This window comes from Neovison vison, chromosome 5 (assembly GCF_020171115.1).
Source record: "Neovison vison isolate M4711 chromosome 5, ASM_NN_V1, whole genome shotgun sequence".
Classification (NCBI taxonomy): Eukaryota; Metazoa; Chordata; class Mammalia; order Carnivora; family Mustelidae; genus Neogale; species Neogale vison.
In genome coordinates, this window is record NC_058095.1 from 100,623,686 (window position 1) to 100,639,487 (window position 15,802).

At 34.2% G+C, this 15,802-nt stretch overlaps 1 protein-coding gene across 12 annotated transcripts in view; it reads right to left on the bottom strand.

The window, feature by feature from the left end:
* SUPT20H (SPT20 homolog, SAGA complex component) overlaps nt 1-15,802 on the bottom strand; it is a 41,787-nt gene that overhangs the window by 10,945 nt on the left and 15,040 nt on the right. For 7 of the 12 annotated variants that reach the window (XM_044249607.1, XM_044249608.1, XM_044249611.1 and 4 more), the window contains 12 exons: nt 12,426-12,565; nt 10,349-10,505; nt 10,198-10,254; nt 7,495-7,566; nt 6,704-6,861; nt 5,568-5,594; nt 4,980-5,012; nt 4,304-4,421; nt 3,690-3,792; nt 3,388-3,546; nt 1,373-1,679; nt 676-830 (listed from right to left, as the gene is read on the bottom strand). In XM_044249607.1, the coding sequence (XP_044105542.1) occupies nt 676-830; nt 1,373-1,679; nt 3,388-3,546; nt 3,690-3,792; nt 4,304-4,421; nt 4,980-5,012; nt 5,568-5,594; nt 6,704-6,861; nt 7,495-7,566; nt 10,198-10,254; nt 10,349-10,505; nt 12,426-12,565 (1,486 nt within the window). The remainder of the gene's footprint in view (nt 1-675; nt 831-1,372; nt 1,680-3,387; nt 3,547-3,689; nt 3,793-4,303; nt 4,422-4,979; nt 5,013-5,567; nt 5,595-6,703; nt 6,862-7,494; nt 7,567-10,197; nt 10,255-10,348; nt 10,506-12,425; nt 12,566-15,802) is intronic. The other 5 variants (XM_044249615.1, XM_044249614.1, XM_044249616.1 and 2 more) reach the window with 2 other exon arrangements.

Consider the following 15,802-nt stretch of genomic DNA (forward strand, 5'->3'; position numbering starts at 1 on the left):
TGGATTATTCCAAGATATTAAAAAACATTATTTTAAACAGCATTAAAAAATAGCACACGTTGTTAGAACTGTTTTCCAGTACATGTAACAGTAATTCCTATGGACTAAAACTATTATTGTTTATGATGAGGACAGTAAATTTTTTTGAATGCTTATTACATCTCAGGCAGTTTAAAGTACATGATCTGTATTTACTCATTCAACCTTAACAACTATGAGGCAAAGCATTATTCTCCCTCATTTTATTAACAAAGAAAGTGAGGTGACTTTCTTGTGATTATTCAGTAGTTGTACAACTACGATTCAAACTTAGGCAGTCTGGTTCCAGAGCCCAGGCTTTTTACTGCCATTCTATGTTGCCTTTCTCACACAACCTATGTTTCCAAAATGTATTTCTTTTACCTGGAATTGGAGGACTACACTGACAGTAAGGCTATCAAAATTAATTTACTATTTTGGAAGGCAGATATAAGTTGCAGAAACTTACCAAGTTTCTTCATAAAATTGCTAAATGGTTTTTAAGTACCAGAACTTCAAGGCCTTTTTAAATGAAATACCTAGGACATAATGCTTCAAGAAATAAGAATGTTAAGTGTACATAATATGCTTAAAATGACATTTTTATATTAGCATGTACTTTAATTTTTTAGAGATTATTATTTCCAATATTCTGACCTGCTTGAGAAGCTGCCTGCATTGCACCGGGCAATGCATTTGGTAGCAGACCGCCTGAGGGGAGAAGGCCACTCAGGTTTATTCCTGCAGGAGTTATGGCACCAGTGTTACAGCCCAGCATAGGATTTGAACCACTCATCAAAGCCTGAGCTCCACTGCGGGAGAATAAGACAAAGCATTAATACTTGCACTATGCGAGAAAATTTCAGTCACATATTAATTCCCTGGACTAAAAAACAAACTACTAAACATACATAATTAAGTATTTCAAGTCTTAAATCAGTTTTGGGGGCTCTGTTTCATTTTTACGCTAGACAGTAAGATTACCTAAAATTAATTACTGTATATTTATCAATGTTTAAAATATAATTTGAAAAAGAGTAAAAGCATTAATGAAGGGATTAAAAGATGGTAACACTGAGGATAAACAAGAAAATCTATACTGCTGTCAATGTGAAATAGTATCAGGTTAGTGCATATAATACATATGGTACCTAAAATTAAAACATAAATTAAAAGATATTTGTTGAGATAGTTTCTATCCATATCTGAACTATTTTTCAGTTTCAGAAATATGCAATTTATTAATTTCACAAGTAAGAATTTACTTGAGAATATCTTAAAACACACACATACAGACCCACACGCACACAAAACAAAAAAAACCACCAAAATCAGGGCATCAATGCAAACTTACCAAACAGAGCCCACAACATTGATGAAGTTAAGTCCAGCAGAGTTTGCCATGACCTGGGTGGCCGTGGTTCCTGTAGTTATGGATGTTACCATGGTGGAAAGAGGAATGGTCGTTACAGGCATTGCCTGGCTCAGAGACCTTTGCTGCTGAGCAAATTGAGTTAACAAAGTGGGCTGAGGGGTGAAGCCTGAATCTTGGGGAGTAGGGGTGGCTGAAGGGGTAATAGGAGTTGAGCTCTGAGCATCAGGAGGGTGTGGGGTCGATGAAGGGGTTGGTGTAGGAGTAGATGGCTTAGGAGTTCCAGATCCTGCTCATTGAGAAAAATAAAAATTGCTAGTTTGTTATAAATGGCCAGTCCTTTTTAAAATAAGGTTAATGGAATCTTACTTAGCACTGACAATTTGTTCCAGTTTTTTTTTAAGCAGTTAACTGCAAGTGTTAATTTCTACACATGATACATGAGTGTTGCTACACTCAATTACAATTAAGGATGCAGTATATCACCTAAAAATTCCATCAGATATGCTATTACAGTAACAGTAAAATTATACATTTGTATACTACCACAATACCCATTTAAAAGTTAATTTCCTACATGCTACCTTTGGCCTAAAAAGTTTAAGAGGAATTCAAATTAATTTTCGTTATTTACGATTTCACTAATTTAGAACTTCATTTAAAAATATTGCTTATTTTCTCTAACAGTCTGAGATAAACTCTGAACATAGTTAATAAATTACATATGGTTAACAATCATATTTGGCACCTAAATGTACATGTTTAATTCCTAACACATCAAGTTTATCCTGACAAACAAATTTACAAAACACAATAATAAAGCAAATATTTGATAGATAATACTGCATCTTTAACAGTAACTGTGTACTTCTGTTTAAATGTAAGAATGTATAGAAAATCTGTTGTGAATGAAGTATGCACAGTTTATCAACTTTTTAAAAAAAAACAAAAACAAAAAACAAAAAAATAAAACCAAAAGCTCTTGAGGTGTTTTCTTTTTTAGCTTTCATGTCCTGCAGAAAGAAAGGAAAGAAATGTGAATGTCCAGAAGCTGTCACTCAACCCTTACTTAAAGTAACAACTGTGTGCAGTAGATTAACATAATCCATACCCACAACATAAGAAGTGTGAATAAGACTTCCAGGAAATTTATAAATTTTTCTTTGTGCAAAACAAGAAGGCAGAAAAATTACACCTTTTGAGCTATCAAGATGAAGATGTTTATATCTAAGGCAAAGACCACCCTATCACTGTGCAGTGTACTAAAACTTTCAGCACACTTTAGTTATCTATAAAAAAATCTAAAAAACTGGAATGCTTTTTTGCAAATTGATACCTAAATATCTCAGAAAACTCTAATTTGAAGAAATTCTTCCAAATGAATGCTAGAATTCTTGCATAAGTTTTCTTGATGTTAAAAAAATTCAGTAGTAAAAATTACATTTTAATATTTTCAGAATAATGCCTTATGATTATTACCACATTTTAGTAACTGGTTACAATTTTTAAGAGTGTAGGAGTGTTTTTGAAAGATCGGCTTTCAGTTTATTTTATCACCACCTTGGAATTAGTTGGTTTCTTACATATATACAAAGATAGGACTGCAGCAACAACTCTTACATGACATTTTTTTTCTTATCAGCTACATAGTTTACATAAAATGTAACATGATCCCTAGTGAACACTGGAATAAAAAATATTTTGGAATCTTATTGCCACATTTAACAAGATTATTTAAGGAGATGTGTAGGTTGTAAATCTACAAGGTATACACACAGTGCATACATAGATACAGAAAAACAAATACAATTACAATAAACACGTAATACATACAATTAACAAGAGATTCCCCTGAAGCTTCTCAAAAGTTATACATTTTGGGTACATAGTACATTCAGATTTCAGTATTTCACTGGTCAAAAAAAAATAGCTGTTTTAAGAAACACTAATGCAAAAAGCTAATGAAAAGCTAATGAAAAATTTAAGTTATAACTCACTTTGTGATGAGCTGGCAGGTGACAGGGCAGCTGGAGAAAGCATGCTAACTTGACTGAGATCCACAGATGACTTCCGAGAAAGACTTGGCGGCTTGGAAGCAGGTGGAGGAGTTGGAGATTTAAGAAAGCTACTGGCCTGCTGTGGTGTAAAATAGTTACCTAGAAGAATATAAAGAAGTTATTTCCTACAGTTATAATTCAAAATTCTGTGAATTAAGTAAGCCATAATATTTGTGTAGTTTTAAAAATAGATTATGACTGTACCATGTGTTTTACGCCAAATGACAGAAACCAAAGTGTACCTGAAGAACTATTTCCTGAGCTTGAGGGAAGTTTGATGGGTGGAGGTCGATGTTTTACTCCCTTTCCCAATACTGAAGACTGAACTGACACAGTCTCTGGTTGCTAAGAAACAGGGACATTAAACATGCTTATTAAAATTAAGCTCAAATTAAAAACTCATAAATTAGTACCACTATAGCGTCTAGATGAGAACATGGACTTTAAAACTCTGAAAAGTACTTTTAGTGTGATAGTGTTACAGATGTTACAAAAAATATGTAATTTCACCTAAGAAGATTCATGACGTTATAGTATATATAAAGCACGAAGTAAAGATTTCTAAGTAACAAGGTGGGGAGAAAGTTTGACAGAAAAGAGCAAAAAGGTAAACTGAAGACAAAGCTTCCACTCTTAAATCTTTCCAGGGAAAAGAATAAACTGTTGAAGCCAGGTGATTAGTATACACAGGTGTTCATTATACTTTTCTATCTACCTTTGTGTAGAAAGAAACTTGAAAGTTTCCATTACAGAAAGTTAAATATTAAACAATACCCCCATCCCTCAAAAAAACAGTCTTTAACATTTCTTAGATTCCTTAAGAAACAATTAGGCAAAAAAAAGTAATCAAACACACTTCTGTTTCTTTTCCTGGAGAATGCTGACTCAAGCTGGCTGAGCCACTGGAGCTGTGTGACATTTTGACTGGACATTTGGCTTCATTCTGGACCAATTCCTGGTACTGATTGACTACCCTAGAATATTAGGAGTAAGTGAGTAAGGATTAGGTAACTGTTCTAAACATAAATTTATAGAAAATAAATACTAACAGTTAATAAAAGAATTTCCATCAAAATTAACACAAAAATTCAAACTAAATAATTTAGGTTCATGCCAAAAATACATTCTTCTAATCTTTTCAATGACAAGCTAGTGCTCAAAACATTTTGCTAATAAACAATCTAAAGATAAACATAAAGTATCTTCCCTTTAATACAGAAATTACAGGGATTATTTAACCAAGAAGCAGCCGAAGAAATTACCCACTGACTTTCACTTGCATTCTGATTAAAGTACTACTTAGAGATTGTCTTCTTTAGCTACCATAGATGTATGTATGCTTTCTTATTTAAAATACACTGTATTTTAAACATTATTTTTATGTTATATTCTCAATTCTATAAAAAACACTAGTAATATTTAAAGTATAACTAAAATCAAAGTTGTGACTCTTAGTGGAGTACTCTCTATCCTATAAAAGTGAAGTTTTACATATTCATCCCGATTAAAGATAAAGACACAAGTATTTTTACCTCTCAGCATCAGTCTTTGATCCAATAATAAACCTGAAATGTTTAAAAGAGAGAAAAGTATTAAGAATTGTCTTAAGGAGTACTGGGATTACTTTTGAAGGTTTCCGTATTTTAGTGACTGCAGTTTTATAAAATAAGTCAAACTACAAAGATATTATAAAAAAAACTTTAAAAAATACATTTAAACTTATGAAGCAGTGACCAAGTTTTGCATGCATTATAAAATATCCTGTGAATAATTTGGCTGATTTAATTTAAGGGAGATGTATTTTGGCATAAAACTTACGTATCAAAACAAAATCTGGGTTCAGAGTTACCAAGTACTATACATCCTTACAAGTGTCTGCCCTACAGCAAAACTCACTGAACTACTGTGTGCAAGGCCTTTGGCCTTCCTCTCACTTTAATCTTTTGATTTTTTAAGTCATTAATAATGTCTACAGAGTAGATCTTAGAATATATTTTAGACAAGGAAGGTAGTTTATTGCCAATTCAATAAAATGGCTTTACCAAGTCTTTTCAAAGAATTTGACATTTATATGATTTCTTAACAGATTAAAATAGTGAATTTGTTTATTTTTTAATTACCAATTTGAATGATCATCTGTGGAGGAGCTGAAATATAAAATGTAAAAAAAGAAAAAACTTGGTTAATGCAGCTCAAACTTTAACTTCAAAGTTATTAACTCAAGTAATTTATGAATATGGAAGAATGACTGGAAGTAACAAAACATGCAGCATTTTTGCAGCAAGTCCCTGATGTAAAGGCAAAAAATTCAATTCTCTTGTTAGATCTAATCTAACAAGATTTTGAACTGTTTTTTTTTTTAAAAATGAGAAAAAAACCCATATATTATGTTTAAGAAAGGTTCATAATTTAAAATAACCAACATATGTCTTAAGGGGAAGATTTTTAAAGACACAGGTAATCAAAACATCTGATCTATGTAGTATTCAACAATAGAAACTCCTAATGTAAAAAAATTACCTAATGATTCTTTGACTGAAACTATTTCTTCCCATTGACTTTTACTTAGATATTGGTGAGGCTGGTCTTTAAAAATCCATTTCTACTATTGTTTCACTTAGTATCATGTTAAGGAAAGACTTTATAAAAAATTTAACAGAGTCCTGGCCCCTGCTTTTTTTGTTGAGCTCCTCTTTGTAGTTTCTTCTTTTTGAAACAGCCATCAACTTGATTGAAGAACAAAACAAATAATCAAACAATAAAAACAAAACTAAATACTGTTACCTTGCAGTAACTTATAGTCTGTAAGTTTTAGAGATCAAATATGTGTGTATGTGTATTTTCTTTTAGAGCCAGTACTATATTATGCACTGAGTCTTTATTCTTAAATGCAGTGCTGTAATACCAAGCACCTTTAACAGTTTCATTTATAGTAAACTTGCTATCTCAGAAACACTTCAAGTTCCTGCTCACAGGTTGAAGTCAAAAGTGTCAACCCATAAATATAACAAGAAGGATATATCCTTCAAAACAGGTATGAAAATAATTATACCTTAGGTTTTTAAAAAGATTATTTTAACTCCTGGACAACATGGTAACTATAATTTACTTTTGTCTGCTGACAAATCTAATTAGAGTCCTTAAATAACAAATGAATCCCCAAAGGGAAATTTTTATTTACTAATGGTTCATCAGTAGCTGCTAGATAAGTTCGGATGCCTAATTTTGTCAATTACATGTGTTTAACAGAACTCACTGGGATGGAGACATCTGGCTGTCATTTTCTTCATCTTCTTTACATGGCTGTATTTTACCATAGTATAGTGGATCACCAAGTGACTGCAAAATGGTGAGCTTTGTTTTCTGATACTGATTACCAGCTTCACATTCAAATACATAATCATCCTTTACATCCTATAAAAGAACATCCAGATAAATATCTTCTTCAGTAAATAATCAAAGTTAACAAACGACACACTAACGTGCTTCTGGCAACAGAAGACACATTACATTTTGACTACAGACCTGTTTAAAACCATCAAAGAGAATAAAGCCCAGGATTCTCTTCTATATAGCAGTTTTAGAATGAGGGTCCAATGAGGTAGTTAACCAAGCCCAAGTGAAATGTGGCCAAATTGGATATACTGGACATATGAATATAAATACTAAATATTAAAGGGGTAAAACTTTTGAAGACAGATCTACTTCTATTTATCACATACAAGAAATATTACTGCACTTAGGGAAAACTTATATATATAATATAACATTTCAAATCATCTTTAGAATAACTTACTAATTAGAAACAGAAAACCAATCAGAACCACCAATATGCAACTGAAACAGAAGTAAAAATTCAGTTACATATTACGAATGCCCTAAACCATACTTTATGAAAAACAAAACTAAACAACTGTTCTTTAATTCACTAAACCCCCAGGATATCCTTTAAATTAAAAAAAAAAAAATCCTAAAAGTAAAGTCACTTTATGTTTAATAAATTCAGAAACAGTCTCATCAGAAAGAAGACTGCAAGGATGGACTTACATGGGCTGGCCAGACTGTTGGTTGTGAGTCATCAGATTTGATGGATTTTTCCACTTTAGCATATTTCTCTACCTAAGCAATCAAATCAAGAGACAGCAGATGTAATGGAATCAATACTGTGACCCAAGAGAAAAGCCCAAGTAACTCAACAATACAATATAGCTTCAAACACAAAAATTATCGAATTGCTAAAATCACCCACTATGCTTAATATAAGTCTCCTGATACAATCATCTGACCAATTGGCTTTAAAAACAAAATTAGAATCTTTTTTGTCATTAAATAGGTTAATATACAGCTGTTTTTTTTTTTGTTGTTGTTGTTTTTTAAACAGCTGGTTTTTTTTGACAGTGCCTCTTCTTTTTATCCCATAAGTTGATACTACATTTGTCCTTTGGGAAAGTCTGAATGTCACAGACATCATCAGGACCAAAATCTTCTCCTTTGGCTGAGTTTTTAAACCACTTATTTATTTGCTTATTTGAGAGAGAGAGAGGAAGAAGAGGGAGAAGCAGGCTCCCCACAGAGCTGGGATCCTGATGTGGAGCTCAATCCCAAGATCCCAGGATCATGACTGGAGCTAAAGGCAGATGCTTCACCAACCGAGCCACCCTGACGCTCCCTATGGCTGGGTTTCAGTGGAATAAAAGTTCTCTTGTGATAGGTGGGACAAAACTGGTACAGGGGTCCAGAGCCTACATTTGAGAAGCAAAATACTAATACAAAGTTTCTCAGTCTGAGTTGATCAGAAGAATCTAGAATGCCAAGTAAATGTAGAGAAAATTGGAAAAAGACTAGGTAAGTTATATTAAAGTTGACAAAATTTTTATGAACCTTTTCCATTTTCTAATCAGACATGGATTATATATTTTGTATTATCTCCTACCGGCCTGTGTGAATCAAGTATTCTCATCTTCCTGGTAACCATGACCTTAAGATAAATCACGCTCACCTGGGTAAAAATTCAGATTTCCATGTCTTTTCCCTGGAAAGCTGACTAAATTAGAAGGTCTGAAGTGGGACGTGAAATCTACAATTACCTGGTATTCTAGATTCTTCTTCTGATCTACTCAGACTGAGAAACTTTATATTACCATTTTGCTACTCAAATGTAGGCTATGGACCCCAGCACCATGCAACCTGAGAACCTGGAAAAATTATAGCATCTCAGGTTCTAGCTCAGACTTGCTGAATTAGAACTTCTGCAAACCAAAGTAATTAGGATATACATTAAAGTTTGAGAAGCACTGCTTTAGATACCCAGTCACCATCCAAAGCTAAATCCCACCCTTTGATATTTATACTAACATCTCTTCTCAAGCTGCATTCCTCTGGAAACATGTAAGTTATCAAAAAATAATGTGGTTTAGGGGCACCTGGGTGGCTCAGTGGGTTAAGCCGCTGCCTTCGGCTCAGGTCATGATCTCAGGGTCCTGGGATCGAGTCCCACATCGGGCTCTCTGCTCAGCAGGGAACCTGCTTCCCTCTCTCTCTCTCTCTGCTTACCTGTGATCTCTCTCTGTCAAATAAATAAATAAATATTAAAAAAAATAATGTGGTTTATACTCCTTTTAAGTCATATATATAGTGTACTTCTGAAGGCTTTGGTTTTATGCTTTTTCAGAAACTTTTAATCTCAGGAAATAAGAATAGTACATGTGCTAACCTAGTACACGTGCTAGCTATCCAAGGATGCAGAAGAAAAGCAAACATTTGTTAAAATAACTAATCAATTATAAAAACTTGAGTGAAAAACAGAATGGAACACAGGAGAAATAGGAAAGTAAAAGAAATATGGGACAAGTCATCAAAGTACCTCTTTTATTTATTTATTTAAAAGATTTTTACTTATTTATTTGACAGACAGAGATCTCTAGTAGGCAGAGAGGCAGGCAGGGGGTGGGGGGTGGATGCAGGCTCCCTGCTGAGCAGAGATCCTGATGCGATGCGGGGCTCAATCCCAAGACCCTGGGATCATGATCTGAGCTGAAGCAGAGGCTTTAACCCACTGAGCCATCCAGGCGTCCCCTCTTTTATGTTTTTGATTATTTGTATCTCATGAATATTATGGATGAGCAGAAAACAAAATCTGAAGTTCCTAATCCTGGCCATTGTTCCACTATTGTGAATTTTTACATTTAACTAATTTCAGAAAAGAAGCATTACCAGGAAATTATGATGATGTATTGTGAAAAAAAGAACACATTCTATACATATTATGTAATAATGTACCATCTTTTTCCATTTCAAAATTCTTTTATTGTTCCTAAACACAGACCTTTTATAGCAATATACAGAGGTATTAAAGTGCTGTAATTTTATACAAGTGAAAGAATGTTTTAATATTTTATTTATTTACTTTTTAAAGATTTTATTTATTTATTTGACACAGAGAGATCACAAGTAGGCAGAGAGGCAGGCAGAGAGAGAGAGGAGGAAGCAGGCTCCCCGCTGAGCAGAGAGCCCGATGCGGGACTCGATCCCAGGACCCTGAGATCATGACCTGAGCCGAAGGCAGCAGCTTAACCCACTGAGCCACCCAGGCGCCCCTGTTTTAAAATATTTTAAAAATAAGCAATTGATTTAAAAAAAAATCACTGTTTTTAAAACAAGTGAGTCTTTGTTTTCCCTGAACATACGTTGTTAATTAGTTAAATTTAGGAACTTTGTACAAAAATAAGTGCAATTCATGAACTGACTTACATCCACTTCAGAAGGTATGGCCAAGTTACAGGGACTTCGCTTCCACATATCTACACACTGAAAATTAAAAACAGTATTAATATGCTGAAAATTCAAAATGAGCCAAGTTTTTGGCATAATAATAAGCTTCATTTAAAAAACACATGCTTACATTTCCTGCTTTAGATATCTTGAGGTCATAATGTTGACCTGCTTTTCTTTCCTTCCTTTTTTGTAAGAAATCAAGTAATTTTAGCTGTGGAGGAGGTGGACAATGAGAAAGATCCTGTTGCCGATTCAGAGAGGACCTGGAATACCTCTTGAAACACCTGAAATATTAAGAGAGTGAGCTAAACAATAGAAACTCAGAATAAATCTTGATTCAGTCAGTAAACATTATATATGTCAATCACAAATATCTGTAGAACACTACCACTTGCCAAGCAAAGTCCCAGGGACTGATAAAACAAAAATGAACAAGACGAACAAAATTCCTGTTACTTGGAGCTAATAGTCCAGAAGGGAAAACAGGCATTCACAAGTAAACAGATAAGATCATTTCAAAGAGCACTGATTAGTAGGAGAAAAAACAAAACAAAACAAAACAGGGTACTGTGGTGAGTCAGTGATAGGGCAGAATTAGGTAAAAGGAAGGAAGGACTGGACTCTGAAGAAATGCTGTGTGAGCTGAGCTATGAACGGCATGAAAGAAGTGGCTATGAGATCAGGGAGGGTGCCTGGGTGCTCCAGTGGTTGGGCATCTGCCTTTGGCCTGGGTCATGATCTCAGGGTCGTAGGATCAAGCCCCAAGTTGGGCTTCCTTCTTGGTGAGGAATCTTTTTCCTCCCCCTTTGCCCCCTACCCCTCATGCTCTCTCTCAAATAAATAAATAAAATCTTTAAAAAAAAAAAAAAAAAGAGAGAAAAGAAAGATCAGGGAATGAATATTTGAAGCACAGAGAAGAATTTAAAATTAAGAATTAAAAGCTTAAATTTGTTTTTAGAAACAGAAAATAGGTGTGATTAGAGCACAAGGGTCCACATAATAGATGAGGTCAGAGAGTAAGAAAGGAGCCTTACAGATTAATGGTAATTTGTTTAGATTTAATGTAAAATACAAGGGGGAAGCCTTAGGGAAATTTAAGCAAGTAGTGGCATAGTCTCCTTTGACGTTTTTAAAAGATTTTTCCAGTTTGCTTATGTAGCAAATAGATCAAAAGGGAGCAAACACAGCAGCAGGATGATCAAACAGGAATTTATAAAAGAAGTCAAGATGAAGATGATGCTGTCTTTAACAATGATTTAGCAGTGGGCATGGAGATGTGGAGAGATACAAAGAGATTTTATAGGGCTGCTGACAGATCTTATATGAATGAACTTACTTCACTATTTCCGAAACTGTGCCTTTTCCTCAGCATATATTGTTTACATAGTAAATTGAGGAATTTAGAAAAATGGATAGGTTTTTGAACTCCTCCAAACTTGACAATTATCCAAAGTGGGCCATTAAAACAATTATGTCAAAAGTACTTAATGATGAACCAACTATAACTGTAGTCCAAGTTAATATTAAGCAAAAGAGAGAGCAAAAACATTTAAAGACGACTTCCCATGTTATAAAAAGGCATCTGGTTATAAACTGACTTGTCAGACTGTGATATTTTATCAGATTTTGAAAATAAACTATAAATTGTTTCTTTAAAAGCAGTATTAACAAAACAAACAGGTTATTGGTTATTAGTAATTAATCAGGAATTATTCTTTTTGTTTATTCTTGTCTCTTCTCAGATTCTTTTTAGTAAACAGACTCTAAACTTTAGGAAGTTTCTTCTTTCACAAAATGCAGAGAATGCACCGCTTCAATATAAAGCACAGTATTAAAAATCCATAATACACAAATAAAGTAATATAAGGCCATTTAAATCCTTTTTTCCCCCAGATTATTTATTTATTTATTTGACAGATAAAGATCACAAGTAGGCAAAGAGGCAGGCAGAGAGAGAAGGGGGGAAGCAGACTCCCTGTCGGGCAGAGAGTCTGATGTAGGGCTTGATCCCAGGACCTTGGGATCATGACCTGAGCCGAAGACAGAGGCTTAACCCACTGAGTCACCCAGGTGCCCCTAAAATCCTATTTTTAAAAAGTCAGAGCACTTTTATACTTTGGAAGGGAAAGATACCACAAATAGTAAAATTTAAAACTACTTGCCTAGGAACATCTTTTGGTTTACCTATCTACAAAGGCAATTACCGTTTCATTGGGCGTGTGTTCATCTTTTGCTTGTTATAAAGGAGTCTGTTTGCAGTGCAGGTTACTGCTATAGAAGGATCAAGACACAGTGGTTCAGCTGTAGCTAGGATCAGTTGGCTCTCAAGCAGAAGTTTATCTTCCTGAAACGTATAAGAGCACATGTCGGTAACGATTTAAGTTTTTCAAATCACACGTATCTCTTAATCTAGAAATATTCCTTGGAACTGTTACATACTAACATAAAACACAGGATTTTCAAGTTCCAACCTTTTTGTAAATGTCAAAAACTTGACAGCATAATGAAAATATTAATGGAAATTCAGTTATCTAACAGTGTTCAAATGGTCAAGTTGTAAGAGTGCCTATCATTAATCCATTCATTAATTCAACAAATATTTGCCAAGCACTGTTCTTAGGCCCTGTTCTAAGAGCTAAGGAATAAGTAGTGAACAAAACAGATAAAATCATCTGCTTCCACTTACAAAATGTTGGATCATAGCACTTTCAATAACACAGAGATTAACAGTCCCATTCTATACTCAGCTTAACTTAATTACAAGACTAAAAATGATCACACTAATACTGTGTAAGCTCTATATACCCAATTCCAAAGTATACACAGGTGTTTTACTGATATTACAGAAGGAATACTGCATTCTTTTATTTTTTTTGAATTACTGAAATATTTTAATAGCAACAATTAAATTTTTTTACAGTCAAATGAGTCAATACTATTGCTGAGTAAGATTTTTTGCAAACAAACACTGCTTCTTTCAATACTTCAACTTTTTATTATGGGCATTTTCAAACATACATAAAAGCAAAAGCGTAGTGACCCCATGTACCAATACTTAATTTCATTTAATAACTCTCTCTGTAACTTATGTTTTTGTTTTGCTAGAGTATTTTAAAATAATCTATTACAGCATGCATTGCTAACTGGTAAGGAGTTCTAACATCCAGTCTGGCTTTAAATTTCCCATTATCTCAAGAGTGTAGTTTTAGTTGGTTTGTTTGAATTTGAACTCAAACAAGGCCTATGGTATCTGGTTTCTATCTGTTTTAAACTCCTTTTTTTAATTCTGTAATGTGATCACCTTCTTCTCCCAACTTTTTTTTCCCTTTTCTCAAGCAATTAATCGGTTTGTTGGATTTGAGCAACTACTTCCTTGTGGACTTTAACTGGATATGACTAGTTGCTTCCTCACTGTGTCATTTAATAATCTTTTATATTTCCTGAATTTCTTGTAAACTGTTACATCTAGAAGCTTAATTTAATTCTGGTTCTGTTTTTTTAGATGAGAATTCTTTATTGGTACTATTGGGTACTGCGTACTTTCTCTTGTATCACATCAGGAGGAACACAATGTCCGAGTGTTCCATTTTTTTTTTTTTTTAAAGATTTTATTTATTTATTTGACAGAGAGAGATCACAAGTAGGCAGAGAGGCAGGCAGAGAGAGAGGAGGAAGCAGGCTCCCTGCTGAGCAGAGAGCCCGATGCGGGACTCGATCCCAGGACCCTGAGATCATGACCTGAGCCGAAGGCAGCGGCCTAACCCACTGAGCCACCCAGGCGCCCCCCAAGTGTTCCATTTTTACATCAGCGGGGTTAGTCAGATCTCTGCATTATAAATATTCCTATGAACCTATGATCTAATGGTTTTTATACCTAAGAATTACAGTTGTCTAGATTAATTCATTAAGACTTCCAAAACTGTGGGGCGCCTGGGTGGCTCAGTGGGTTAAAGTCTCTGCCTTCGGCTCAGGTCATGATCCCAGGGTCCTGGGATCGGCCCCATATCGGGCTCTCTGCTCTGCGGGAAGCCTGCTTCCTCCTCTCTCTCTGCCTGCCTCCCTGCCTACTTGTGATCTCTGTCTGTCAAATAAATAAATAAAATCTTAAAAAAAAAAAAAAGACTTCCAAAATTGACGTTTCAAAAAAATCCATCATTTCTTTTGTACCTATTAGCTGGAATTATTCCTATACATGTGCTAAGTAGTTGGAAGCGCACCTTTCAATTCTGTTAAGATTACCCATCAGGCAGGAATGCTATGGAGCCTACATCAACATTTAATGGTATAAAATTTAATGGTATAACATTAAATGGTATAAAATTTAAAGGAAATTAAGTTGAGATGCTATTAGTATCTGTAATACGTGAAATTACAACTAAAAATTTCTGCTATTTGGAATCATTACTTACAAAAGCACCATTTATATGCACCTCACCCAAAGAAATTCAAATTCTCACCAATATCAGAAATTAAATGGTTTTCTACATGCTAAATTGTCTTCTACAAATTCTAAACTGTCTAAATGCCTAAATGTCTTCTATACTTCATGATTCTTATAGGGACCTTCTTAAATAAATTATTGAAAACAACTGAAACAATTATTGAAACATCTGAATGTGTTATACTCTGAAAAAGTTAACTCTAAGTCCATGTTTTTATGAAAGAAAATTAAGAAAATAAACTGCTGTATAAAGATACAGGTGGCAATTTTCAAAAAATGCAGGTATTTTTCAAAGACAGAAACTACACATCTGCTTATAAGAAATATCCTCTACCAAGAATTACTTTGTACCAGGATAATTGTTTGTTCTTCCTCTTTTCTACTGAGGTATAACTGACATATTAATTTTCAGGTACACAAGTGATTTGATATTTGTACACACTGCAAAATGGCTATCACAGTAGTCCAGTTACCCACAGCAACAAAAATTTTTTTTCTTGTCATGAGAACTTTTAAGATCTAATTTTTCTGAAGAATATTCCCCTATTTACTATTTGGCTATCTATCATACAGTTCACACAGAAAAAGCAGAATAAAATGTTACGATCTCTCCCTTTATTCATCAACATTCAGAATAAGAAACTGACACCCTAATAACCTCTTATGGCGACCAATGAGGGTTTTTTTTTTTTTTTTTTGGTTTTAAATATTCTTTCAACAGCTTTTAACCTTGCAGGCAAAAAAAGATTATAGCCCAAACTGAAACCCAACATCTGACAGTTACTGATGATGGCATCTTATTCATAACTACATCTTGCAGATAATTTTCATTATCAATATTTTCTTTGGTTTAGTTACTGTTCCTCTCTACAGTAGCAGAGAAGTCCAACCACCCTCTTGTGAGTGGGCACCAAATATATACTGAGCCAGCACCAGAGAGTTAACTGGCTAGTCTCAAGGTTCTAGGCTACAACTGGTGTGAATGGCAATAGGACAGGCTAGACGTGCTTTAGAATCCTAGATTATAGAAAACCAGTTATCTATTTGTATCAATGGTATAAAAACAAATAATTTTTCTTCTATTTGAGAGGAGATTAAAAAACGAAGTTTCACACATTGGACAGATCAGGTCAGCCTGAC